The 27967-nt window shown below is 40.6% G+C and overlaps 1 protein-coding gene across 2 annotated transcripts in view; it reads left to right on the top strand.

Annotated features, from left to right (window-relative positions):
• LOC139478175 (glycine dehydrogenase (decarboxylating), mitochondrial-like) overlaps positions 1 to 21772 on the top strand; it is a 71547-nt gene extending 49775 nt beyond the window's left edge. Inside the window, exons 7-22 of one of the 2 annotated variants that reach the window (XM_071260528.1) lie at positions 3314 to 3453; positions 4768 to 4848; positions 5674 to 5774; positions 6553 to 6679; positions 7148 to 7290; positions 8230 to 8305; positions 9253 to 9378; positions 10599 to 10678; positions 11083 to 11152; positions 12115 to 12227; positions 12856 to 13115; positions 13727 to 13822; positions 14318 to 14425; positions 15365 to 15429; positions 16719 to 16799; positions 17772 to 21772. In XM_071260528.1, the coding sequence (XP_071116629.1) occupies positions 3314 to 3453; positions 4768 to 4848; positions 5674 to 5774; positions 6553 to 6679; positions 7148 to 7290; positions 8230 to 8305; positions 9253 to 9378; positions 10599 to 10678; positions 11083 to 11152; positions 12115 to 12227; positions 12856 to 13115; positions 13727 to 13822; positions 14318 to 14425; positions 15365 to 15429; positions 16719 to 16799; positions 17772 to 17924 (1820 nt within the window). In that variant the 3' untranslated portion in view covers positions 17925 to 21772. The remainder of the gene's footprint in view (positions 1 to 3313; positions 3454 to 4767; positions 4849 to 5673; positions 5775 to 6552; positions 6680 to 7147; positions 7291 to 8229; positions 8306 to 9252; positions 9379 to 10598; positions 10679 to 11082; positions 11153 to 12114; positions 12228 to 12855; positions 13116 to 13726; positions 13823 to 14317; positions 14426 to 15364; positions 15430 to 16718; positions 16800 to 17771) is intronic. The other variant, XM_071260527.1, reaches the window with a different exon arrangement.
• Positions 21773 to 27967: the final 6195 nt, after the last annotated feature.

Below are 27967 nucleotides of genomic sequence, written 5' to 3'. Positions count from 1 at the left end.
TTGCTGAAATAGGCTTGAATTTCATAGTTGGATCGTGGCATTGGATCATAGTTGGCAAGGGTGGAAACTGGCTGTTTCTGGTCAGTTAACTCCCTTGCACCAGGAAGATGATATCATTGCTACCATAGTTTCGTTTTGAGTCTGGTTCAAATGACAAGATGCTGAAAGTAAACTTCCAATCAAATTACATTGTTCGTTCATGATTGAAACAGGCGATGTCACATTTCATTGCATACTGTCTCAACTACCACTTGGAACGCCTGATGTCATAAGGAACCGCTCCTCCTATGTTTATCCTCGGGTAGACACATCTACTAGCTAAAAGTTAATTTATAACCATCTTTTGATTTGACTCAATATATTGAAAGTTCACTCATACACAGTTCGCCCCATCTATGTGTCTAAATCTGTCAGCAACATACCCATTCTTGTGGGTTTCGCCAAATTTTAAACGTCTGAAACCTGCATTACTTAGGGTTTTTCTTCCATATTAAAGGGGCACTGATCTAAAGCAATTCCCCGGGACTGGTTGTTGCCTTTGTTATTGTTTTTGCCCAGTGAGTACCCGGATGTATAGCAGAAATCTAGACTAGTTCGCAACCTCTGCTGCGCCATTCGTAAGCGCATTAGTCACTTTTATGGGTAGTAATAAGGATGTATGGTCTCATTGATCAACAAAATGAAATACAGTTTTCGAGATAATAAGGAAATGTAGGTATATTTGTGGGTAGAATCGGTAATGGTGACGAAGTTTTGATAAGTCACTTGCTTGGTAATTTTGCGATTTTCGTTTACACTATTTTTGCTTGCAACACAAAGTAAATATTTCACCTGAGCATTGCTTTTTATATAGTGTGTATATTTTTTACAGTCAAAATGTATAACATTTTAAAATTTATTAAACGCCTCAATATTCAGTTATTTTACAAAGTGACTGAAAAACATTTCCATCTGTATTATTATGATAACGAATTCCAAACATTTTGATGTTTAATGTCATCACCAAGAGACTGAAAATGTTACGTTGAAAAGTACATTTCTATGTTGTTTGGGTTCTAATCCTACATAATAATCTGTTGTGATGTTTTTAGGCCCTTTTGATCGTCTTAATCAATTTTTAGTCAATCTAGACAGATTTTTCAGTCAAAATGACTGAAATATTTACATATTTTATAAATTGCCTGAGAGAATCACATTTTACAAATTGACGGTAATATAAACACGCTTACAAAGGAAAAGACTTGTGAAAACAACGTCTATCGCGCATTGAAGAATTTCCCAACCAAGACGTAGAGGAACAAGAACGAATCGGTTCCATGTTACAGCAAATGAAGGAAAACAAAATGCAAATACCATAATTACAACCTACCAAATTTATGTGTATAAATATTAGGCAGCTCATTGTTCGAGGAATGTATCCATGAATATCCACACAAAGGAACAATATCCCACTTGTCTGCAGCTGTACAAAGAAACTTATTCAATGTCCTGTGTCACTATAACAATCCAATATTTTAAAAGATATTTATCGTTTCGGGATATTAAAACCCGTGTTCGTTTCTCAACTGATCACTTAAATTATTTCAGGTGTTTCACATAGGTGTCAAGTCTCAAGGGTCGGCTGAAAAGGCCAACGTGACAACTATTTTCATAACTTCCACGGTTCCTAAAAAATCCATTGAGTGATAGATAACAATGAGCAATCAATCAACGTATTATCAGTTACCCCTTTGAACAAAGTATGTTGTTTTTACATCGGCACTTCACGCCATGATATGAGCGTATTCCCTTTGTTTTAGTAAACTTTGATATGTAAACACTCACTTTTGACATATCCACTGTGCAAGATAACAGTGATTAATCAATCAACGTATTTTCTGTTAATCCTTTGATGACTAGGAACGATCCGTTGATTTACAAACAAAGTAAATCAACTGATCATTCACCTCTTGCTGGGCTGCCACGTGCATATTACATAACACACATTTCACCTCACTTCAAACCTGGATTTAGATTGAATAATTAGCCCAGACACAATAAATGCCGAATGGAACCTTTGTCAGGTAATATAAGAGGTGCTACCGCTAATTGTACCTGTAATAAATTCATTAACTGAGCATCAAGTGAACGACGACAAATACACAAGTTTAGGGTTATACGAGAAAACGTGAATGACAACAAGGGAGTAGTAATCGTATTATCGACGCAATCCGAAATTCGAAAATGCTTTCACTGCATGGATACTTTTTTTTTTTTATTAAACTATAACCATCTGGGGTATTTCCAAATGACGACATCCGATGAGCTCCGTCGTTCTTTTTGTCTGTTTGTTTAGGCTGAAGAAATTAATTAACATGCGCCCTTTGCCGAAATCTTTATAGTTCACAGTTAACCAACCAGTGTTCAAAAATGCGTAAAACAAATATTGCCTCCAGCTTCCAAGTTTATTTAGCTGTCCTTGCAGACGGTAGCCCAGTCTCTGGTCACGCTCAGTTGCGTTGCGTATCATCCGGATACTCACGGGGTAAAAAACAATAACAAAGGCAACAACCAGTCCGGGGAATGGCGTTAGATCAGTGCCCCTTTAAGCTTGACAACTTTGAATAAGAATCTATGCCAAACTCCCTTCCAGAAGAGGCATTTTGATTGGTTGTTAATTTCATGCTCGAGCAAGATGATTCGATGATAAGAGTTGCGTGAATGGTGACATGACTTTCAAAATGAAGCTATGGAAGCAACTGGTTCCAGGGTACTTATCATACCCAATGGGGATATATTACCCTGGATAACTGATTGTTGAATGATGGCTAATGGAAAGGATAATGTCGCCAGCTGCCACAATATATTGGGTAATTGCTTGGGGGCACGGGTGGCCCTGTCTTCTAACATGTCTAATGCCCCCATTTCACTACAACCACAAATATCCCGAATCACCCCGAATAAGAAATTTTTCATGTTCGTAAATAAATGTCAATCATTTCTTGAAGTTCTTAAATGATTCTTGTTTGATTCCCAGGATATTCAGGGTCGTAGTGAAAGAGGGGCAAAAGGGGTAAAGTGGTAAACGTGTAAGACCTGCATCACATCGGGGTTTCCTCCCACATTAAGCTGACATGCCTTGATATAACTGGAATAATGTTTAAAGCAGCGCTAAACCCAACTCACTCACTCAATCACTCCCTCATACAATATGGATGCCAAGGAGTGAGACTGAATCCTAATGAGATTGATCAGTTTTGAAATTTTGTTTGTGTAGCTATGTTTTGTTTTTTTCCCATCCTGCCCTGCTCTAAACTACAACTATGTAATTCAGGTATCAAGCTGGCAGATCATGCTCTTTCCTCTGAAGCCTTTTTTGACACTGTCAAATTTCTACCTTCGCGGGGCCAGGATCTGATTCGTGAGAAAGCTGAAGCGAAACAGATCAATCTTCGATACTACAGTGACGGCCATGTATGTTGTATAGCAGAATCTCAAACATTTACAAACATGCATTTGCACTGATTTGAAATTTACAATTTAAGAAAATGTTTTTTGTGTATAAAACAATATGACTCAAAGACATCTTTCTAATATGTAAGGTTTTCATCATGCATTATGTCAGTTTTACACTATACAGTGAGACCCTGTTAATCAGGACAATGGCGATCCAAAAGAAATCATTCGGATAGCAAATTTCCAAAATAACGATCAGTTATGTTCCTGCAACTAAATCATGCTGTTCCCACCAGTAATCGTCAGAGAGGCAGGGTCATAGATTAACAGGGTCTTGACTTACAAGGTTTTGCTGTATATAGGGTTGGAAAGATTATTTGGTGACAGATGTAAATGTAGTGACATTTCGGTGAAGATTTATCGCTTGTATTATTCCAGCGACTGTCACTCTGGCTATGACTGCAATGTTGATGTGTATGATAGTGTCGGCATATGGTCCTGTGCACAGCACACAGGTTACAAATCAAGCAATGTTGGGCATGGAAGGTCCTTGAATGGGTGACAATGTTTGGCAGCTTGGCTCCAGAGGGTTTCTAGGCTTTCTGCCCCACACTGAAGCACTGTATGTAACCATGGTAACACATGTGGTGTCTCCTTGGGCAAGTGTCTTTGTTTGCAAGATGCCTCCGTTCACCCAGCAGTGAATGGGTACCCGGTAGGATGAGATGGCAATGTGGCTGTTAACATTCTAGCACCTCACAGGTAGCTTGGGTTGTATACTCCCCATGGAGCTGAGAATGATTGTTGAGTACACAAGGATCCATTGACTGGGGTAACAAGCGTGCTTTGGGCAACCACATAGTGGACGGAAAACAGTGCCTAATAAATGCTCACTTATGCATGTCTCAATATGAGTGAAATAATCTTGAATGTGATGTTAAACCCCAAGTTAAGCAATGTTGGTCACGTAGAGTTCTTGGATGGGTGACCATGTTCGGCAGCTTGGCTCCTAAAAGTTTCTAGGGTTTTGGTCCTGCCTCCACTGAAGCACATGTAACACATGTGGTGTCTCCTTGGGCAAGTGACTTTGTTTGAAATATGTATCTGTTCACCCAGCAGTGAATGGGTAACTGGTGGGATGAGATGGCCAAGTTAACTCTCTAACACCTCACAGGCAGATTTGGTTGTACACTCCCCAGGGAGCTGAGAATGAAAACCGAGTGCACACTGATCCATTGACCGGGGTAATAAAATGCTTTGAGCATGATATCCAGCATGGAAAAAGCGCAATACAAATGGATTATTATTATTGTTACTGTTGTTGTGTTCTAGGTTGGGATATCCTTAGATGAGACTGTGGAGAGAGATGATCTGTCTGACATGCTGCAAGTTGTTGGGTCGCCAAAGTCAGCGGTAGGCAAATTTCCTCATATGAACTGTCAGAAAAATTTGTGATGAAGATTAATCATGAGGTTAATTCAAAGAGAAGTCCCTTGAATTTATGTAAACTGGCTTCAATTATCCAATGTTCCTGTCTGAATATTATTGTGTAATACAATACAAAAATTCCACTTGATTCCATGGTATTTGATTGGCTAAAAAAGCAATTTTGGGGCAGACATAAACCGGATTTCTAAGAATTGATTTCAACATCTTTTTGCATTTATGGAGTTATTAATGTAAAAACCAGAGTGCACAATTTATGTAAATCTGCTACACGCCAACTTTTCCTTTATATTTTAATAAATGCAAAAATATTTTGAAGTAAGTTCTTATAAATGTATATCATCAGATTATATAATTTCTGACATCATACAAGTAGCCCAGTCGTCTAAGGTGCCGTGATTCGCTGTGCAGAGTTGCGTCCCTTGGACATTCCAGAAACCTATGATTGTGGGTTCGAATCCCGGTTCGCCCCAATTATGTTTCTAGGTTTGTCAGCACCATACCCGTGCTCGTGGGTTTCACCGAAGTGTTAAATGTCTTAGACCTGCATCACTTCAGGCTTTCCCCCCACATTAAGCTGAAACGTCGTGATATAACAGGAATACTGTTAAAAGCGGTGTTAAACCAAACTCACTCACTGTACATGAATGATCGCTTAGATCAAGTTGTCTTTTATAAGTGAGTGAGGAGTTTTACAGTCGTTAATATGATTAGCGAGAAAACTGTAAATGTTTCTTAAGTGTCCATACACCCATAATACGAGGATACTTTCCATGTTGTCCATGACACCAGGAGGAGATAAGTGACCTGCTCGGCACCAACCCCAACACCAGCCTCCACAACAGCCATCATCGGAGGACGAGCGACTTCCTCACTCACTCCGTCTTCAAGAGGTTATACACATGTCATTACCATCTGTCCTAGGGCTGGGACGAGTCCAAATGTTTTACCCGGGTACCCGGCCCCCTATTACCCGACCCTACCCGGACACCCGCTGGAGGTCTCAAGCAGGCTACAAAATTTAAAATTAAGAATTGTTTAATAGGAGCCCTGTCAAAAACTGCTTTATCTTTACTCAAACATGTAATTGTCAGAAAGAAATAAGAACATTTAGCGACTTGGAGTATAACCATGGAGTTTTATTGTTATTGTCATGAAGCAATTTATCAAGTGACTAACCACGGGTCTGGGTAGTCCTGTGGGTACCCGGGTCCTACTCAGGACCCACCCAACCTGAGTACCTGAGTTACCTGTCCCAGCCTTAATCTGTTCCCCTAGCTCTTTCCAATGTATCACCAGGTGTGGCAGTTAACACTCACTTGTATGTGAGTGCAGGGCTAGCCTAGTGGCTAGTGTTGGATCGGCACACTTAAGAGCCAGGTCTGGTTCCCCCTGGGTAGAATGTAAGACCTCTTCTTGGTGTCTCCTGTAGTGCAAAGCTTGGAATATTGCTGAAACTTCTGTAATTACACCCACTGGATCAGGTTAAACAATAATACTCATATATTCCGGTAATTAGTTTTCCAGAGCAACAAGATAATACCATATCATAACAACATATTTTTTGGTGTGTTCATTTATTCCAATGTATGTTACTTCCATTTATTTTCTAGAAGTGCCTTATTATGTAGTTAAGTTCCCAAATCTGAACTGACTACCTCCTTGTGGCAGGTACCAATCTGAGACGAACATCGTGCGCTACATGAAGCAGCTGGAGAACAAAGACCTGTCCCTCGTCCACTCCATGATCCCCCTTGGGTCCTGCACCATGAAGCTCAACAGCACCACTGAGATGATGGTCAGTGTAGGGAGCAGCACATAGAAACTGATATGTATATTACTCAAATTAAGTTAAAGAACACCCAATCTTTTCAAATGACTAAAGTCAATGTGTCATGGTCAATTGTTTCATGTGACTATAGTCAGTCTGTCATGGCTGTGACAGATTAACTGTTGTCATATGAAAACAAAATTGGGGGTTCTTAACTTCTTTTTGAGTATTATTATTATATATTGGAGTATGCATGTCAGTGTGAAATTAGCATTTGAGACATGTTGCAGTAATTCTTGTATACAAACTGGTTGTGGGATGGAGAAAGAAGGTGCTTTGTTCACTGTCTCAGAATCCACAGACAGTTGCTGTTCACGTTGTTCAACTGCATCCAGTGCCTCTGTTTTCATGTCACGTTCCTCTATTGCAGCCCTGTTCATGTCACGTTGTTCTGCTGTTGCAGCCTCTTCATGTCACATTGTTCCTCTATTGCAGCCCTGTTCATGGAAGGAGTTTGCCTGCATCCACCCATTTGTCCCTCAAGAGCAGACACTCGGCTACCAGCAGATGTTCGAGGAACTTGAGGCTGACTTGTGTGAGATCACAGGCTATGACAAGATTTCATTTCAGCCAAACAGGTACTACCTCTGGGATTATTGTACTTTTGATAAATTTATGAATATACTTATGGTAAAACTTGTCTCAATCTTTGATAAATGAAGTAACCTTCCATATATCGTGATGACTTATGTGTAGCCCTGTTGTTAGTGTGTTCACCAATCATGCACAACCTGTTTGATTCCCCTAATGTCGTTGGGCCCTAGGGTGGTATAGAACTGGAATATGATAAAAGCTGCATAATACCCATTGTGGTATCCTAGAGAATATATTAAATAATGAATCCGGCTCAAGTCTAGATTGCCTCAATTCCTGAAATTGTGCATTGTTCTGGGGTATATTTGGATTTTATTGTTTATTTTGTAGATATATATTTTTAAATAATAACTATTTGTGGGGACTAAATATTAGTCTATAGTCTATGTTTTGTCATAGGAGTGAGTGAGTTGGGTTTAACGCCGCTTTCAACAGTATCCAAGTTATATCGCGATGTGTCAGCTTAATGTAGGAGGAAAGCCCAAAGCGATGCAGGTCTCAGACGTTTGCCACTTCAGTGAAACCCACGAGCATGGGTATGGTGCTGACAAACCTAGAAACATAATCAGGGCGAACTGGGATTTGAACCCACAATCATGGGTTTCTGGAATGCCCAAGGGATGCAACTCTGCACAGCGAATTGCTGCGCCTTAGACGACTGGGTCACCCGTGCCCCACTTTGTCATAGGAAGAAAGTCAGCACATTTAACACTGAAGTCAGCAATATCACAGCCACTTGTATGATAATTAAGTTTGGGAATCAAACTTGGATGAGGCAAACCAGGTGTTGATAATGTGAACAGCCATCCACACAATCAGCAAGGTTTACTCATTGATAATGTGAGTCTCTTAGATAATAAATCTTGACCTTTTTGAGTGATTTTATCTGAATACAATTGTATTTTTTTGGCTGTATTTTGCAGTGGAGCACAAGGAGAGTATGCAGGTCTCAGGGCCATCATGGCTTACTTGAAGGACCAGGGAGAAGTGCAGAGAAATGTGAGTGTGCTGCTGTAATACTGTAAAAAAGGCAGAATATATCTATCATTTCCAAAACTGTCGCTGTGGTCTATTGGTTAGAGCACCTGCCCGGAGATGAGGTTGGTGGTTCAATCCCCAGCAGCCGCGTCATACCCAAAGACATTAAAAGGTGGTACTTGTTACCCTGCCTGGCGCTCAGCAATAATGGGATGAAACAAGGACTGGTTGGCTCAGAATATTGGGTTTTCATATTAAACTTTGGCATAGTATCTCAGTGGGCTAGCACTGAAGAACCAGCATAATAATATTTGACTAGTACAAACAGATGCACTCACACGCACACACATGTGCATGCACATAGCTATAATAATAATTTAGTTTAATATCTTGAACGTGATGTTAAACCCCATTTCACCTCATTTCCAAAATGAAAATTCTTTCCTTCATCCTTAAGATGGATATTTAAAGATACCTGGTACACAGGTTGTTCACTGGCCAAGTGGCTAGTGCCTTTGTAGTGCCATTCAGACTGCCAGAATTAAAGTTTCATTGTGGGTACAGCAAGGCATACATGCTCAAAGTTGAAGAACACTACAGGGATTCTTGGCAAGAATAGAGGACCCCAGCAACCTATGCTTGTAAGAGGCTACTAAATTGGGTGGTCAGGCTCAGTAACTGGGTTGATGCCATGTCATTGTAACCAATTGTGCTCATGATGCCTGGTCCAGAGTTATTTACAGACTGCCACCATACTGCTGGAATATTGCCAATTGAGGCATTGAACTACAAACATGTAATGGAAGATGGAGAGGTACAAATGGCTAGCCTAGCAGTTAAGGTAATGGGTTGTCTCACTGAAAGTCAAGAGTTTGGTTCCCCAACCTTGTTTATGTTGAAGATGTGACAATAAACTCCTTCCTCTCTGACACAGGCAATCACCTATCGTGTGTGATGTATGTTTGCAGGTTTGTCTGATCCCAGTGTCGGCCCACGGCACCAACCCTGCCAGTGCCCAGATGGCCGGCATGAAGATCCAGCCCATCAACGTGGACAAGGGCGGACATGTGGACATGAAGCACTTGGATGATATGGTGTGTATTGTCAGGAGTATATTGTTCCACATCGTGTCACCTTAGTGCATACTGGTTAACATCCCCTGAGTGCATTCTGGGTAGTCTCCCCTGAGTGCATACTGGTTAGCATCCCCTGAGTGCATTCTGGGTAGCAGCACCTAAGTGCATTCTGGGTAGCAGCACCTTAGGACATACTGGTTAGCATCCCCGGAGTGCATTCTGGGTAGCAGCACCTAAGTGCATTCTGGGTAACAGCACCTTAGGACATACTGGTTAGCATCCCCTGAGTGCATTCTGGGTAGCAGCACCTAAGTGCATTCTGGGTAGCAGCACCTAAGTGCATTCTGGGTAACAGCACCTTAGGACATACTGGTTAGCATCCCCTGAGTGCATTCTGGGTAGCAGCACCTAAGTGCATTCTGGGTAGCAGCACCTTAGGACATACTGGTTAGCATCCCCGGAGTGCATTCTGGGTAGCAGCACCTAAGTGCATTCTGGGTAGCAGCACCTTAGGACATACTGGTTAGCATCCCCTGAGTGCATTCTGGGTAGCAGCACCTAAGTGCATTCTGGGTAACAGCACCTTAGGACATACTGGTTAGCATCCCCTGAGTGCATTCTGGGTAGCAGCACCTAAGTGCATTCTGGGTAACAGCACCTTAGGACATACTGGTTAGCATCCCCGGAGTGCATTCTGGGTAGCAGCACCTAAGTGCATTCTGGGTAGCAGCACCTAAGTGCATTCTGGGTAGCAGAACCTTAATAGCACTCTGGGTAGCAGCACCTAAGCGCATTCGGAGTGGCATCACCTAAGTGTGTACTTAATTGTTAGCAGCACCTAAGTGCATTCTGGATAGCGTCACCTAAGTGCATTCTGGGTAGCAGCACCTAAGTGCATTCTGGGTAGTAGCACCTAAGTGCATTCTGGGTAGTAGCACCTAAGTGCATACTGGTCAACTTCCCACATACAACAATGTATGCTGTTTAACATCATCATCGAGGAGTACACTGTTAATAGCATCCAAAAGCATTCCAACATACTCATTTATTTTATAAATAAATACACATAACAAATTGCATTCTTTTGGCACTTATGTGCAAGAAAAGGGAACAATATTTTATTCCAACAATGGGAGACATATGTAAAACTACTTTAAGTAAACCAGGGGCTTGATTATGTTTTTAGAAAAAACCTGCCCCCACCCCTTAAAAATCAAATGGTTGCTCCCTAACTTCAGGTTGCGAAGCACAGTGACAGCCTTGCCTGCCTGATGATCACCTACCCCTCTACACATGGAGTCTTCGACAAGGACATCAGGTAACAACTCACAACAAGTAGGGCCACTCTTGTACTTTGTGTATGCTTGTTGATGATGAAAGATTAATTATGAATTCCATCTGACTGTAGTCTGAAATAGATTACCCATGTACATATGAGATGAAAATGGTATTTGCATGATCCATGTACATGCCTTCACAGTCCAGTCTCATAAACAATACCAAGGAATGTTGAGTGAAACTCACAGTCTTTTTCGTGACAGAATCAAGTCTCCCTATTATCTGTATGACAAGTTGCCTGTGACGGGGCACCTGTTTATCAGAATGACAAGCTACCTATGATAGGGCACCTGTTTATCTGTATGACGAGTTATTGTTGGCGCTGGCTGCAATATTGATGATGAAGTGTTATGTTTTAACTATATTAATACGTTGTTGTTCCAGGGTGATCTGTGACATGATCCATCACTACGGGGGCCAGGTGTATCTGGATGGAGCCAACATGAATGCACAGGTAACTCCTCTGTCTTCTATGCTGCTGCTCCCAGTGGGAACTCCATAGACCAATAGGTCACTACTTTTCCATGCTTGTTTCCCTGTGGAGATTCTATGCTTGTCTCCATGTGGGGATTCAATGCTTATCTCCCTGTGGGGATTCAATGGACCAACAGGTCACCTCTACTCCATGCTTGTCTCCCTGTGGGGATTCCATGGACCAAGAGGTCACTTCTACTCCATGCTTGTCTCCCTGTGGGGATTCCACGGACCATGAGGTCACCTCTACTCCATGCTTGTCTCCCTGTGGGGATTCCATGTTTGTCTCCCTGTGGGGATTCCATGGACCAACAGGTCACCTCTACTCCATGCTTGTCTCCCTTTGGAGATTCCATGCTTGTCTCCCTGTGGGTATTCCATGAACCAAGAGGTCACCTCTACTCCATGCTTGTCTCCCTGTTGGGATCCATGGACCAAGAGGTCACCTCTACTCCATGCTTGTCGCCCTGTAGGGATTCCATGCTTGTCTCCCTGTGGGGATTCTATGGACCAAGAGGTCACCTCTACTACATGCTTGTCTCCCTGTTGGGATTCCATGGACCAAGAGGTCACCTCTACTCCATGCCTGTCTCCCTGTGGGGATTCCATGGACCAATAGGTGCCAAGTACTCCATGCTTGTCTCCCTGTGTTGATTCCATTGACAAATAGGTCCCCAGTACTCCATGCTTGTCTCCCTGTAGGGATTCCATGGACCAACATTCCCATTATGTTTCTTACTCATGTTATCAAACATTGGTTTACTTGGCCAAATTTTGAATATTTACAGGCTGCTTGGAGATAGCTGTGATATTGTTGACTGCAGTGTAAAAAAGCATTAATTCACAATAAAAATGTTTCTTTACCATGTATGTAACAGTTATGAAATGCAATATGTATGTCGTGGTAATTGCTATCAATCAACCCTTGGGAACATGTTCCAGGTTGGTATCTGTCGTCCTGGTGACTATGGCTCTGATGTGTCCCATCTGAACCTTCACAAGACCTTCTGCATCCCCCACGGAGGAGGGGGACCAGGAATGGGACCTATCGGAGTGTCAGTACAACCCTTCTACATCTGTGTTATTGACCTGAAGTCTGTGTCACTGTTAATGCACTCTTGATTATCCAGTGAATAATATCTCCTTTCTGTTTTCATAAATACCCAACACCCATTCGCTATACTAATACAGTTTTTATGAACTCAAAAGGACTCTTAATAATCATAGTTCATTATAAGCATATATATGGCATTTATACAGCAAATAGCCGGGACCAAAAAAACAGTTTGTAATATCCATCATTTTGTTATGAACATGTTCGTTATGAACATGGTTTACTGTACTGTGGTTGAGAAGTGATGTCACAACCTCTATCACTTTTACCTCTAGATTAGTACAGCATTTCTCTTGCTCATGAGAATAATTTGATTGGACGCCTATTCTAAACCTTTAGCCATATGAATATGGCTCAAAATGAAGCTATGGTACCAAATATGTCCAGGGTATTTATCCTAATAGAATGAAGACATAATACCCTGTATAAATGAGGATGGTGCAAGGGCCAGCACACACATTGATTTAATTAAGTATTCATGTTAATTCGCATTAATAATATTGTGATTGTCAGTTATGTTCATACATATTTTGTCCACCTGTACATTATATTATAATTCGTATTTCCAGGAAGAAGCACCTTGCCCCATACCTACCTACACATCCCATAATACCTCCTTATGGCACTACCGGTCCGGAGGCGCAGTCATTTGGCGTGGTATCAGCAGCCCCCTTTGGCTCCAGTGCAATCCTCCCCATCTCCTGGGCCTACATCAAGATGATGGGGGCAGAGGGCCTACGCCATGCTTCAGAGGTTGCCATCCTCAACGCCAACTACATGAGCCGGAGATTAAATGGCCATTATAAGACTCTGTATACAAATGATGAAGGTGAGGTTTTATTTGCCAGATACAAGGATACTGAAAATGTTATTTGCATTTCCTGCTGTGGCCAGACAAATTAAATTTCTTGTTTTAAGGATTTCTTGATCAAAATGTCTACTCCATAGGGATTCAGGGAAAACGTAGATCCCAAGAATTGCATGATTGTTGTTGATGAGAGTGATTGAGTAAGTTGTGTTTAACACCACTTTAAACGTTATTCCAGTTAAACCATGGCACGTCAGCTAAATGTGTTTAAAGATATCTACCACTTGATTGAAGCAGCAATAAGCACATCTTCCTGAGGCAAGGGACTTAATTGACTATCAAAGTCCAGTTTCCACCCTTGCCAAACTAGACTTGAATTATGGAAGTTATGTTTTGGCTGGACTACCTAGTCTTTGCATTGTCCAGCATGCAGATTTCAGTCGATTGCAGGATTTGCAAAACATGTGCACCGTTCATGAGGCATTGGGTTTGAATGTAATACAAACAATTGTTGTAAGTTAAATATATGTTACACTACATTACGTTACAATAACATTAATTATTACTCTTAACACCTATGATGGTAAAATTCAATGTAGCTCTTATGTTAAGATTTTAATTTTTGCCTCCAGGCTATGTTGCCCATGAATTCATCATCGACTGTCGAGAGTTCAAGAAGAATTCCAACATAGAAGTGGTGGACATAGCCAAGAGACTACAGGACTATGGTGTGTATCTGAAGGGGATCACGGGGGTCACTCGAGATAATCTTTGGGATATATTTAGGATTGTTAAGACATTTACTTTTCAACATAAACAAATATTTTTGGTGAGGAACAATTTTACGATCATCTGACATTTCTTTTCAAGCAGTTGTTTCTGGTGCTATATGTGTGACATTTTATGCAAATTTTGATTCTTTGTGGAAATATCAAAATTAACCAAATATTCTAAATTCTCACTTTAAACTTCATTTTAATAAACCCATCAGATTAAGTTAGAATAATTCAATTCTTCCATCCCCTCAGCATCTTGGCAACAGCACTCATTTTGTTCATTTATGTCATGCTATGGTCCCATGCTATATGGAACAGTTAACAAGCCTTATTGTACTCGGCAATCTCAGTATTTCACTGTTTAGTGTTGAGTTGATGAAGTTAACCACAAAGTTGATATTTTTGTTTTGTAAGATTATCTAGTAATACTGCTACTACTACCTCTAGGCTTCCACTCTCCGACCATGTCATGGCCGGTTGCTGGGACGCTGATGATTGAGCCCACAGAGTCCGAAGACAAGGGCGAGCTAGACCGACTATGTGACGCTCTCATTGGTCAGTACCATGTACTCTTTATGGCATACACACTTAGGTGGATCCAGGGACATGAAAATAGAGAGGGCATACTACCCAAATCAGGAAGTGAACATCAAATGATCTAGGGACTCGCATACCGTATTCGACTAAATAAGCGCCCCATTCTTAGAAGTGCCCACAGCAATATTTGCTGATATATTGGCTTGTGAACAATCACTTTCCGATTGATCAATGTACACAAGACTTATTTATTTGTGTATAATACGCACTCGTGTGATATATGCATCCTTAATTATGGGCAATTTAATTCTCGAAAATATATCTATCGTGTATAATACGCACAGAATCTTCTTTTATATCATTTAAGGCTGTCAGCATAAACCACAAAAATAACGATCATTCAACTCACCAAATTTTAATTCTAATAAGAGCAACCTATTTCTTATTTTGAGAGTGCCCTGGGCACTTATTATGTCGAATATGGTAATTTGGTTGACACAGGGGTCAGGGGTCTGAAGAAAAATAGGGGTGCAGGAAGTCCCTTCCAGATTTTCCATTTTTTATGTGGGAATATGCCGTATCATTATGTGTGTATACAAATAGATCTCAGAAAGAAATAGAACCACATTAATTGTCGAAATTTTGGAGAAAGCTAATTTTAGCCTTCATATCATGCTGGGGCCCAAAGTTGCAAGTTATTGGATGGAGAAATACATGGGTGTCCTTTCACCGAACAAGCAGCAATAAATTTTGTGAACTTGACTAAATATTGTACTAAAAAGTATCTTTATGAATGCTGGTCCATTGAAACTCCAGGTACAAGGTTAACTTGTTCAAAATGCCTATCAAGACTTATTCATGGCTGTCAGCCAAGGAAGATAACTCCAGATTGACAATGGTAGCCTGCCCAATGACAAGCATACTTGACAATAATGGTTTACTTCTTTCTGTTTTTAGCAATCCGGATGGAAATTCACGACATCGAGACTGGCAAACTTGACATGAAAGTCAACCCACTGAAGGTATTTAACCTGATCTACGAACATTATAGATGGTATAGTTTTTTCAATTGTGCACTTCGAGCAGTCTGACATAAAGACAGCATACACTTGACTCCCTTGTAAATACTTGATGCCTTTTTTGTTTTCTTAGCTGATTAAAAAAAATATGATAAATATTTACATGTACCATGAATTGTGCTAGTTACACTGAAATGGGACAGCAGGACAATAAAATATTTGATAAATATTTGAAAGTTACCATAAATTGCATTTGTTATGCTGAAATAGGATAGAGGGACAACCAATATTGTCCAGTGACTGCTATGTATGGTTTACGTTAATACTTTACAGTTTTCATATAGAATACGTTCCTCCATCACTCGTAAAGACAATCAGACGATATGCAGTGTAGTCTAAGGATGGGACGGGTACTTCAGGTACTCGGGTCGGGTGGGTCCTGACTAGGACCCGGGTACCCACAGGACTACCCGGACCCATGGTTAGTCCCGTGATATATTGTTTAATGACAAAAATTATCTAAAACTCTATGGTTACACTATGTCACTAATGTTCCCATTTCCTTCTGACAATCTGACTTTTAAATGTTTGAATAAAGATAAAACTTCAGATCGTTTTACACGTGTATCTAAATACTTTTTGCCAGGGCTAAGGTCAAACTTTTCCATATCGGACAGTTTGTACCTATCTCTACATATCTACAGCAGGTACCCGGGTAGGGTCGGGTAATAAGGTGGTGGGTACCCGGGGAGTAAATTTGGACTCGTCCCAGCCCTAGTGTAGTCGTTATCTTTAATGAAGGAATCAAGCCACAGTCTGGTTCTAGCAAGAGGGAAACCATTAGGTGCTCTGACCAAGGACCATTTACATTGCACAAGTAGTGATATTTCTCATGCAACATATGCTACAACCTTAAGGCAATCAATTTAACACATTGCTTTAATATTGGATACAAAATTTGTGCATAGTACTGCCGCATTTCATTGCTTGACTTCAAAGTCAAACAGGGGCGGTCGGGTAGCCTAGTGGTTAAAGCGTTCGCTCGTCACGCCAAAAACCCGGGTTTGATTCCCGACATGGGTACAATGTGTGAAGCCCATTTATGGTGTCCCCCGCCGTGATATTGCTAAAAGCGGCGTAAAACCATACTCACTCACTCACTCAAAGTCACACATGGTCACTACACCATTTATGTCCTATTTATTCAAGGGTGATGGAAGAATATAAGAATAAACAAATCTGTGAAGTATTGATGAGGATTTATGCTACGACAAATGTATTGTCTACTTCAGATGTCCCCCCACACCCAGGCCGATGTGATGTCCTCCAACTGGGACCGCCCCTACACCCGGGAACAGGCAGCCTTCCCTGCAGTAAGTCCTTCCTCGTACACCCATCTTTGAAGGGATTTATTTGTCAGTCTTGTGACCAACTGCAGGCATCTCAGATATCTTTCCGCTATAACCCCATGGAGATTCCAGGGGAGAATAGACCCCAGTGTCACATGCTGGTCAGACCGCCTCCATGGTCTAGTAATAGAGCATCAGCCGGAGAGCGGAAAGGTTCGGAGTTCGTCCCCCGGCCACGTCATACCAAAAGACATTAAAAGATGGTACTTGTTGTTACCGTGTCTGGTGCTTGGCTAGAACAAGGACTGATCGGCTCGGAGCTACATGTAGTATACTGTGTCTGAGTGGGGTATTCATGCTAAACTGCCTCATGGTATCTCAGTGAGCTAGCACTATAAATCGGCATTAGTCCAGACTAGTACAAGCAGCCACACGTGCGCACACACGCACTCACGCACGCACACACACACACACACACACTGCTATATAAGTGCAATAATCTTGGACGTGACCCAATTTCACCTTACATGCTGGTGATAAATCCAACTACAGAGGATCTTGGTGTCAGATTGGTGACCTAGCTGATTGTGTGTTATTGTACCCTGTTGATGTGAATCATAGCTCACACTTTCAGTCACCGTTTTCTCTGGCCCTTATTTAATTCTTTGTAGGCAGATGTTCCATAGCTGTACTATTGTCTTCACTTGAGCCTTGTGCAACAACATCAAAAAACCTGTTATCCCAAGACAAGTACAAAAAAAGGATGACCAGTAGAAATGTTCAGATGTTTACTGTGTTGAAAACTGCTGAAATGTTTTCACATTTTACAAGTTGTCGATTTCTTCCGAAATAACATATTCTTGATAACCCTGAGTAAGTATAAATGCAGCATCTTAATCATGTACACGCATTTCATCTTCAAATTCATCATTAGAAGACTGTATAGTAACTAAATTATTTCCATATGAAACTATAGTTACAAATTTCTCATTGCAGCAATTTGTTCGTCCGGAGACCAAGTTCTGGCCCACTGTTGGCCGCATCGACGACATATATGGCGACCAAAACGTGGTCTGCACATGTCCACCTATGGAAGCATATGAGTCACCATTTGCAGACACAAAGAGCGTGCAAAGGAGTGCAAACTGAACTAAGCTCATCTGTTAAGACTCGTTACCCCACACCATTTCTTGTTTTCTGGGATAAGCTGCCTTTAAGTAATAAGAAAAAAACTATAAATATTGTGACTGAAAATATACATTCTCTTGCAGAACATTTATATTTCAAAATTATCAACACTTGAATGAATATTCATCTGACAAAAAATAAAATAATGTCTCCATCTTGGAAAGAATATTCATAAAACAAGAAAACAGCTGTTCTGTCATCCTGATGGTGGTACCAGCAGTGTATAAACTATAGACGTCCTGCTCAGTGTTTGGTAGCAATACACTGACTAGAGAAGTAGCGGACATAATGAATTCAGCCGTTAACACAAAATGACAATTTCATTATACTCAATAGCTGCCATGTTTGTTGTAGATGGTAATACCTCCTGTAGATGAAAGTGACAGGGATAATTTTATTTTCTGTTTTATTAAGTGCTCAATCATGTTATCATTTCCATTTTGTGGAATTGTGAAACCATTCCATTTACATTATTATGATTATCAATAATCCTCTACAACATATTTCGCCAAATATTTCTCTATTTTCAATCATGTTTTTGAATCCCCAACTTTTTGTAAACTCAATATTTATGATAAACATGGATAGTTAAATCTGTTGGATGTAACAAACTATAATTATAAAAAAACATTGTTTACTACTCTTTTTTATGAATCAAAGAAATTGCATGCCAGAATTATGTCTGCATTTAATTCTGTTCATTGGTACTTGTCTCTTTGTTTATAGACCAGAAGCAAAACATGAAATTCAAAAAATGTTTTACAGTTATTTGAAAGCAGCCGGTAATCAGGCCGGTAATCAGGCCGACAACATGTTGAATGCTTCACTTAATTTCCAAGATGTCGTATTGGACATGCTCAGGAACATTCAGTCTATTATGGATGGGATTCAGATTGCTGAAAGCCTACCACTGACACTCTGAACTTTGTGTGTATTTCTTACCAGAATTGAAATATCGCAGTTATATGTAACATGCAATCTAGTTTCATTTGATTCCAACAATGAAACATTTTTGCATCCCTCAGCCCAGTCTCTCACTGTAAATTATTTGCATCCATTCATAATTTGTATCCATATTGGACGCAACATTTTATGTCAGTAAAACCCTGACAGTCATCTGAGCAGGTACTGTTCACAGCTGCAGAGTGACACAGTTGGTTTATGTAATGTATCGCTGTGATTCAGTGATTAACCTGTCATGCAGCAACTAACCATCTCATAGTTTTCGGTATGACTGCGACTAACGGGATCGGGTGGTCAGGCTCCTGACTTGGTTGATGCATGTCATCGATCCCAATTGCGTGGATCGATGCTCATGATGTCAATCACTGGATTGTCTGGTCCAGACTTGATTATTTACAGACCGCCGTCATATTGCTGGAATAAACAACAAACCAACCAAACAACCAACAGTATGACTGCATACATTGTCATGTATAAATAACATTACTGCAGACAATTATCTATCACAGTCTGTGAGCTGTCCCAGAAGGATCTTATTAATTATGCAGTCTACAGATACAGGGTATCTCGATAGGTAATCGTGTCAGATGAACCATGTGTGAACTCAGACCACCCAATCCAAATGAAGAAGCATAGGTTCTTGAGCCAATCACAATTCATCTTCATTTCTGTACCACCTTGATTCAGAAATTTTGTCCTCACCAAAGGAAAACCACCACAGAAAGCACATATACCCTTGATAGTACATCCTTTTGGGTGTAGAGGCCATGGCGCTCTGAAACTGCAGATAATAGCTTGGCTGTATACAAAAATCAGATATGCTTTTTGGCATATACTGAGACATTAAAAGCTCTGGTGCTGATTAGTGTTCCAACGGAGATGGATCTTTATGCGGAGAGGTATCGTATCAGATCAAAATATCTGATTTTAATAACATAGTATATTTAGTTTAAGAACTGCGAATGATCTGTTTATGAGTAAAATGTGATTTCACACTTACCTCACAATAACGTGTGTGTCAAAACACTTTTTATCTTTGTTATACAAATCTTCTACTCATCTAATATTCATGTTGCTATTTGTTAATTGTGACAAATGCTTTATTTTTAATCACAAGTGATTTATGCTTATGATCCTGGTTGGATATTGTTACAGACAGCTTTAGGTAGTACAGTTGCTTTTGTGTGAAGTTTGCTGCAGTAAGTAACTAGAGTTTACTTTCCCTATCCGGTGAATGTTATATACAGAATGGATTACATCATGGAGAGATATTGACAAACCTTTTTGTTGTTTTCTCATTCAACCATGTACCATGTCATATCTATAGGTATACTTATGCTTTTGTACTCACGGGAAATATTAATCCATTTGTAGATTTTTACTCTATTATTTATAATTCCATACTAGATACTGACATGTTAATATTAACAACATTCACATTTAAGCCTTTTTGCCTTTATTTGGCAATTTATTTCATAATGCTAGGAACCACAATGACTTGGGGACATATGGCATAATGACTGGGTTTTTTTTGTGGCATTATGAAGTGTGTTTTATGTTAAGTGTTTAACAGTATCAGTGCAAGCATGAAAACATTTTATGTAATTAGTAAATATATTTTTTCTAAATATGACTTATATGCCTCTTTCATATCTAACATGCACGCATTATACTGGCGTGACCAAATATATCAGTACATACACATATGTACAGTTAAGTTCTTACAATTGTTGAACTCCAGCACAAGGAAGCTGAATATAGAAGTTGACACAGGTAATGAAATGTCTTTTTGAACAGTTTTCAGGGTTTGTTTTTTGGGTATTTTTTTTAATGTGCGTAATTAAAATATACAATATTAATTAGCAAGAGTTTATGAATCTTCAATTATTTTTTTGTTCAGTTGAACGTCTTGGATCCTATTTGCCTCAAACTGTTCATTACGCACAATAATTGTTGAAGAGCCTTATCAGAATGTAGCACTAATTCTCCATTGCCCAATCAAAGATTCCCTTCTCTTTTGGGGTTCCTTCAAATGGGTTTATGGTTTACAAGTAGAAGAATTTTATGAGAGACATTTGTATTTTTCAGGTGATCATCAAAGGCCATTACACAAAGTTGATCATTGTTCATTTGTTGGTGTAAGATTTGATACTGAATATGCATAAATGAAATATGTTTTAGCAGTTTACAGTTTGTGTTACCGTAGTGATGAAAGGCCAGATGGTTCGAGGCCCTGTTGACTATTAGTCATACAGTATCCTTGGGGATATATAATATAAGTATAAGAATATAAGCTCGAGTACATTTTCTTCGGATTTGAAGTTATTCAAGATGAGGAATTTGTCCTGATAAGTTATTTCTGGGACTGGATTCACTGCAAGATGAATTTTTGAAATGCATTGTTGGGATACTTGTTGGAAATTATTTTCATCTCAAATGTAAGATGAACAATCGGTGTTGTAGATTGATATATAATATTGTCTTACTGGCTTAAGATATTGGTAGTCATGATATGTGGCATTGAGACAAGATTTTGACTGTGTGTTGTATCAAGTGACTGCCAACTGTGACAACCCCCTTACTTCATTTGAACTGTAGATAATTGTTGTTATGATGCAGGGATGTGTATATGATATAGATGTAGCATTGTCCTGTCATGTTTATACGATGCAGTGGTCATTATGCTGTTTTGAATATGTTATATTCAGTATATTTACTAGCACAGTGTAGTGTTTACATGGTAAAATACCTCCTTTTTCAATGATTGTTCTTTTGTATATATATATATGATCATTATACAAAGTCAAAAATATATGGGACTTTGTGGATTTAGAAAAAAAAGAACAGTTACAATTTCTCTGAAATAGTTATGTTGTTTTTTTCGATACCTTTTCAATCAGCACCCATCTTCCCTAGGCAAGGGAGTTAACCTTGCCAAACTGGGCTGGAGTGTCTGGGCACGATCGTAGTGCCAGTCAAGACGATCTGATCCATAATCAAGATCTTTATTGTAATTAAAGGGGTTTTAAATTCCATCCAAAATATAATATAATTCCAGCCTAGTTCGGCAATGGTGGAAACTGGACTTTCATAGTCAGTTAACTCTCTTGCCTTGGGAAGATGATCAACACCAAACGTTCATCTGATCAGATTTCTATATGCTGGTGGCAATTTTACTCACCTGGATCAAAGATCCTATGGTGCAATGACTTGTCTCTGAAACAGTTGACTGATGAAGCTGAAACATTGCAGAACAATAAGGTTGAGATGGTAAGACATTGTGTGAATGATAGTGGCACTACACAGTCTTCAAGTTTGTTGCCTCTGTGGTCTAGTTGTATTGCCTGGACAGCGGAAGGTCGGGGGGCATGATCCCTGGCAACGTTATACCAAAAATGTTAAAAGATGGAACTTGTTGTTACACTGCCTGGCGCTTGGCATTAAGGGGCTAAAACAAGGACTTGTCTGAGTGGGGTATTCATGTTAAACTGCAGCGTGGTATCTCAGTGGGCTAGCACTATATAATCAGCATTAGTCCCCCCACACACACACATTGCTATATAAGTGGAACAATCTCGATTGCGTTTAACCCCATTTCACCACACCTCACCAAGTTTGTTCAAACTGTCTCAGTGGATAGAGCCTCAGTCATGTCATAACGAAAGGCATACAAGGGTAGTAATTGTTGCTACCCTGCCTGGCGCTTGACACTGAAGGGATAAAACGGAGTTGGTTGCAAATTATTTTCAACATAATCCCCAGCTTGGTCCATACACTTCTGCTGGAGTCCCTGGATCCTACATGTGAAGAAGACTTCCTCCTGGTGGTGTAAAAGGTCCTCTACACCAGAAATGATGTCATCATTGCATATGCTTGCCAGACAGTTTGTGAAGAAATGAAAATCTGCTGGTGCCAAATCTGTCGAATACAGAGGATGTTCTGGTGAATACAGAAGATGATTAATGAGTTCAAAGCCACAGTCATGCATTTAGCCATAGGGGCAACAGATTGGTGGAACAACACCTTTACTAGTTTTTCTACAACATTAAAGCTTGATATTTTCCATCAGTTCCTTTAGAAGATTAGCATAATGGCCAGACCTTTTCAGAGTATAGACCAGGAAAATTCCACTAGAAACCCAGAAAAACGAAATCTTCACCTTGCTAGACTTTGCCTTCTTCTTAGGAGAAATTAGATGTTTCCACTGCTCTGTGTTTATAGTCTCCGGTTATTAGTGGTGAAACCAAAACACATCCATGGTTACAAATCCCTCAGCAAAATGGGTTGGTTTGCTCTAAAACGACACATTCTCACGAGAGATGATGAACCTGCAGCGTTTCAGAGAAGGAGTAACATGTACCCTTGGGACCCAGTGTATATGTCCTGCCCAGTTCATTCCTCAGAAGGGGGCACAGGTGGCCAAGTCGTCTAAGGCACCGTGATTCGCTGTGCAGAGTTGCATCCTTTTGGCACACCAGAAACCTATGGTTGTGGGTTCGAATACCGGTTCGCCCCGATTATGTTTCTAGGTTTGTCAGCACCATCCCTGTGCTTGTGGGTTTCACCGATGTGGTAAACGTCTAAGACCTGCATCACTTGGGGCTTTCTTCCCACATTAAACTGACACTCTGTTATATGACTGTAATACTGTTTAAAGCAGGGTTAAACCCAACTCACTCACTCATTCCTCAGAATGTTCTCAACTCGCTCATGATAGATGCTTACTGTATTGGCTATGTGACATTGATGAACATGGCAGTTGATCTTAACTAGATAATCTTCAAGCCTATGTGGAAAATAATATCAGTAACAAACACGACAAAGGTACCGTATTCGACGTAATATGCGCCCCGCACTAAGAAGCGGCCACGGCGATATTTGCTAATATAATGGCTAGTGAACAATCCCAAATAGACCAGGAAAATTCCACTAGAAACCCAGAAAAACGAAATCTTCACCTTGCTAGACTTTGCCTTCTTCTTAGGAGAAATTAGATGTTTCCACTGCTCTGTGTTTATAGTCTCCGGTTATTAGTGGTGAAACCAAAACACATCCATGGTTACAAATCCCTCAGCAAAATGGGTTGGTTTGCTCTAAAACGACACATTCTCACGAGAGATGATGAACCTGCAGCGTTTCAGAGAAGGAGTAACATGTACCCTTGGGACCCAGTGTATATGTCCTGCCCAGTTCATTCCTCAGAAGGGGGCACAGGTGGCCAAGTCGTCTAAGGCACCGTGATTCGCTGTGCAGAGTTGCATCCTTTTGGCACACCAGAAACCTATGGTTGTGGGTTCGAATACCGGTTCGCCCCGATTATGTTTCTAGGTTTGTCAGCACCATCCCTGTGCTTGTGGGTTTCACCGATGTGGTAAACGTCTAAGACCTGCATCACTTGGGGCTTTCTTCCCACATTAAACTGACACTCTGTTATATGACTGTAATACTGTTTAAAGCAGGGTTAAACCCAACTCACTCACTCATTCCTCAGAATGTTCTCAACTCGCTCATGATAGATGCTTACTGTATTGGCTATGTGACATTGATGAACATGGCAGTTGATCTTAACTGGATAATCTTCAAGCCTATGTGGAAAATAATATCAGTAACAAACACGACAAAGGTACCGTATTCGACGTAATATGCGCCCCGCACTAAGAAGCGGCCACGGCGATATTTGCTAATATAATGGCTAGTGAACAATCCCAATTAGCACCCCTTCCGAATCATCAATGTACACAGACTTATTTATTCGTATAATACGCACTTGTGTGTTATATGAACCCTTAATTATGGGCAATTAAATTCTGGATAAATATATCTGTCGTGTATAATACACACAGACTTTTCTTTTGTATCATTTCAGGCCGTCATCAAAAACTGGTTTTTTTCACCAAAATTTTATAGTAATAAGAGCCTCCTATTTCAAATTTTGAGAGCGCCCTGTGCGCTTATTACATCGAATACGGTAATATCTGTATATAAGTAGACTTTGAACAAGTATCCTGTCAACAGGAGAGTATTCTTATGCCACAGGTTGTGTATTGTGAAATAACCTTCATTCACTGTCATAGCTAATAGAGCCACTACTTTAAAATCAGATCAGGATTATTTGAGTACTTTTAAAAAACACCATAGCTGGAATTATTTATAAAAAGTTACAGTTCCATTGGCCTTGTAATTTCATTAAAGATTTTGTAATAACACTAGAAAAACAGGGATGTGCGAAGGTCGCAGCTTGATAAAAAAATTATTAAAATATGACAAAAATAGGTACGTATGTCATTCAGCATGCCATAGACTTTCTGCATGGCTGAGTATGTACATACATGTATTCATGTCTGTCTCCTTCACTATTTCAAAACAACAGCTAAGTGATGGGAGAGATGACATTTCCAATATGGCCACCATGGTGTCCATGTTTAAAATCAGATCGGAATTCTGTGAGCTCTCTTTTTAGAGAGGCCATAGCTGGGATGAGACATACAAAGTTTCAGCTTGATAGGCCTACTTGTTTCAGAGGATATGCCGAATATGTAAGGCTAATGACAGATGGATGACCAACAGACAACATACAGCTAATCACTGTTGTCGAGGGTTGTCACAGTACCAGGTTCATTGATCATCAACGTTCAATTGTTGCCCTCGGAGAGTGTGATTGAAATGTTGATTGTTTCTTGACTTGATTGAGTGCAGAGCAATATGATAAATTATTAATAAATAACTGAAATTCACATCATCAATCACTATAGTAACAAATATATTATTTTGCCCTCCCCCCTAAAAACAAAACAAAAAAACAAAAAACAAACAAAACCAAATAAAATATAAAAAAATATAAAAATAAATAAATAACGTTTAACACAATAGTATGTCACAAAACTATAGGGATAAGACAAATCTAAGATCAACTATGTGAATCCCAGAATTACCTCTCACAGCCATAAATATTCTTGATAGTAACCAAATAGAAAGAAGTTGTGGAGGCCGTAAACCTACAGTTGATTGGTTTAAGTGTCAAGCAATCACACTGGAGATTTAACGTGCGCTTTCCGACTCAAGCGTATTTCCCACACGGGGTTGCACTTATACTATTGGGGTAAAAAAAGCGTAATGAATAAGTAAAGAAGTGCAACCCCAAAAAATATAACTTTTACAGTACTAATCTAATAAAGCTGCAGGGGGTGGGGGATTGGCTGGGTGGGAGTGGGGAGTAAAAGAAGAACCAATAATATGGGGAAAAAAATGGGCATGGGGTGGGGGGGGGGGGGGGGGGGGGGGGTTGGGGTCAAGCGTGGGAAGGCACGGCGTCGGCTTGGCGAGCGTGCTTGGCGAGCGTTTGGCTGGTGGCCCGCAAGGAGTCTTGCTGCGAGTCTTTCTTCCGCGGGGGGAGGAGACTTGTAGAGACTCTTGGTGAGCGTGGCAGCTGTCTTGGCGATGAAATGCCTGTTGGTCTTGAAGTCCGCATCTAGGAAGAAGTGGGATAGGTTCGAGAAGTTGTGTATCTCGTGTTCGAATTCCTCATCATCTAGTTGCTGGACCACGATGAGCGGAGCCCCTTCCTTGGCGTACACCTTCTCCGAATCAGTGAAGATGACCGTGTGGATGTCTGGGTGTTCCTTGTAGTACTTGAGTACTGATTCCGCCTTCTCTAACGATGTTTCCTGGAAGCCCTTTCCCCCTGGGGGTTCTCGACCGGTGTGGTCTGGGTTTGGCTGGTATTCATGGAGGGCGGTTCCGGAGTTGCTGTTTGGGCGAAACTATCTCACAGAGAAGGTGGTGCTGGTGTGGGCGTCTGGCATTCTGCAGAGGCGGTGGTGGCTGGCCGGGGGGAAGCTTCGGGTGAGGGGATGTCTCTCCTCTTCTTTTTCTTCCTCCCGTGGCCTGTGCCCTCGGGCGAGCGGAAGGGCTCCTCCCCTCGAGGGGAGCGAGTTCCAGCGCTGCTGTGGGGGGCGGGAGTGTGGAGGGCAGGGTATCCTCTATCGCCATGTGGAGAACTGGAGGGGCTTAAAAATTGTCCTTCTTGGCGGGCCTGGCCTTCTGCACCGGGCAGGGTGCAGGGAGGGCTTTGGCCTGGGTTTTTTTCTTTTGAGGCTTGGTCTTTGCCTTGTCTGGGACCAGAGGTCTCTTCCTTTGACCGCGTTCAATGGTGATGGAAAGGGTGGAGGAGTTTGACTTATACGAAGTCTTGAGGGAGTAGTCCCCAACCCGGTAAGCCAGCAAGGGCTCCAGGATGGAGACAAGCTCCCTCGGCAGTGACAAAGCGATGTCTCTCATTATGGCTAATGAGCTGGAGAGCAGGGAAGGACACGTGTGCACGATGCGATGTCCAAGCCGAGATGTTTAAGTGTACATTGGACAGAGCTTATATGATCATGTGGCACTAGTTGACGTACAATGAAAACATCTCCGTCGATGTCATTGCGTGATATTTAAAGATGTCTCAACATTTATTTAAAGATGTCTCAACACATGTACGTGTGTGTGTGTGTCTGTCTGTATGTATGTATGTATAACATATGTAGTTATCAACAGATAATTGTACACATAAGAACTTTAAAAGGTATGAAAATAAAGAACGAATAATATGCCTTGAAGATATAAAATTACGGAGCCTGTGTATCTCATATAGAATCCCTGCTAAAATGGAAACTAACATTTATGCATTCGTGCTCACTCAAGCGAGTTTTTCGAACCCAAAACCTTATTTTCCACCTTTGTTTTCATATGTGCAGTCAGTAGATTATCTGTTGAACGAGATCCCTTACAGGGAGTCCTTATAAGATCGGAAGGTAGTGGAGATATCATTATAATGGGCAAATATATCCAGAACAGACCTTTAATTAAAAGAAATACAAACACCGCAAGGTCCAGCAAGTACTTGCCTTGTGAGCTTTGACCTTTCGGTAGCAAATATTATTGGTTCACACGATTCCCAGTCATCCAATAATATAGCGTGTACAAAGCTTCATCGCCTACAACATGAACAAACCGAAATAGAAGTGAAATATTAACAACTGCATGCTAAATTCACCTTTTAT

Source organism: Haliotis cracherodii, unplaced genomic scaffold, assembly GCF_022045235.1.
Source record: "Haliotis cracherodii isolate W230 unplaced genomic scaffold, xgHalCrac1.p SCAF_4, whole genome shotgun sequence".
Classification (NCBI taxonomy): Eukaryota; Metazoa; Mollusca; class Gastropoda; order Lepetellida; family Haliotidae; genus Haliotis; species Haliotis cracherodii.
This window is presented reverse-complemented; position numbering and strand designations above follow the sequence as displayed.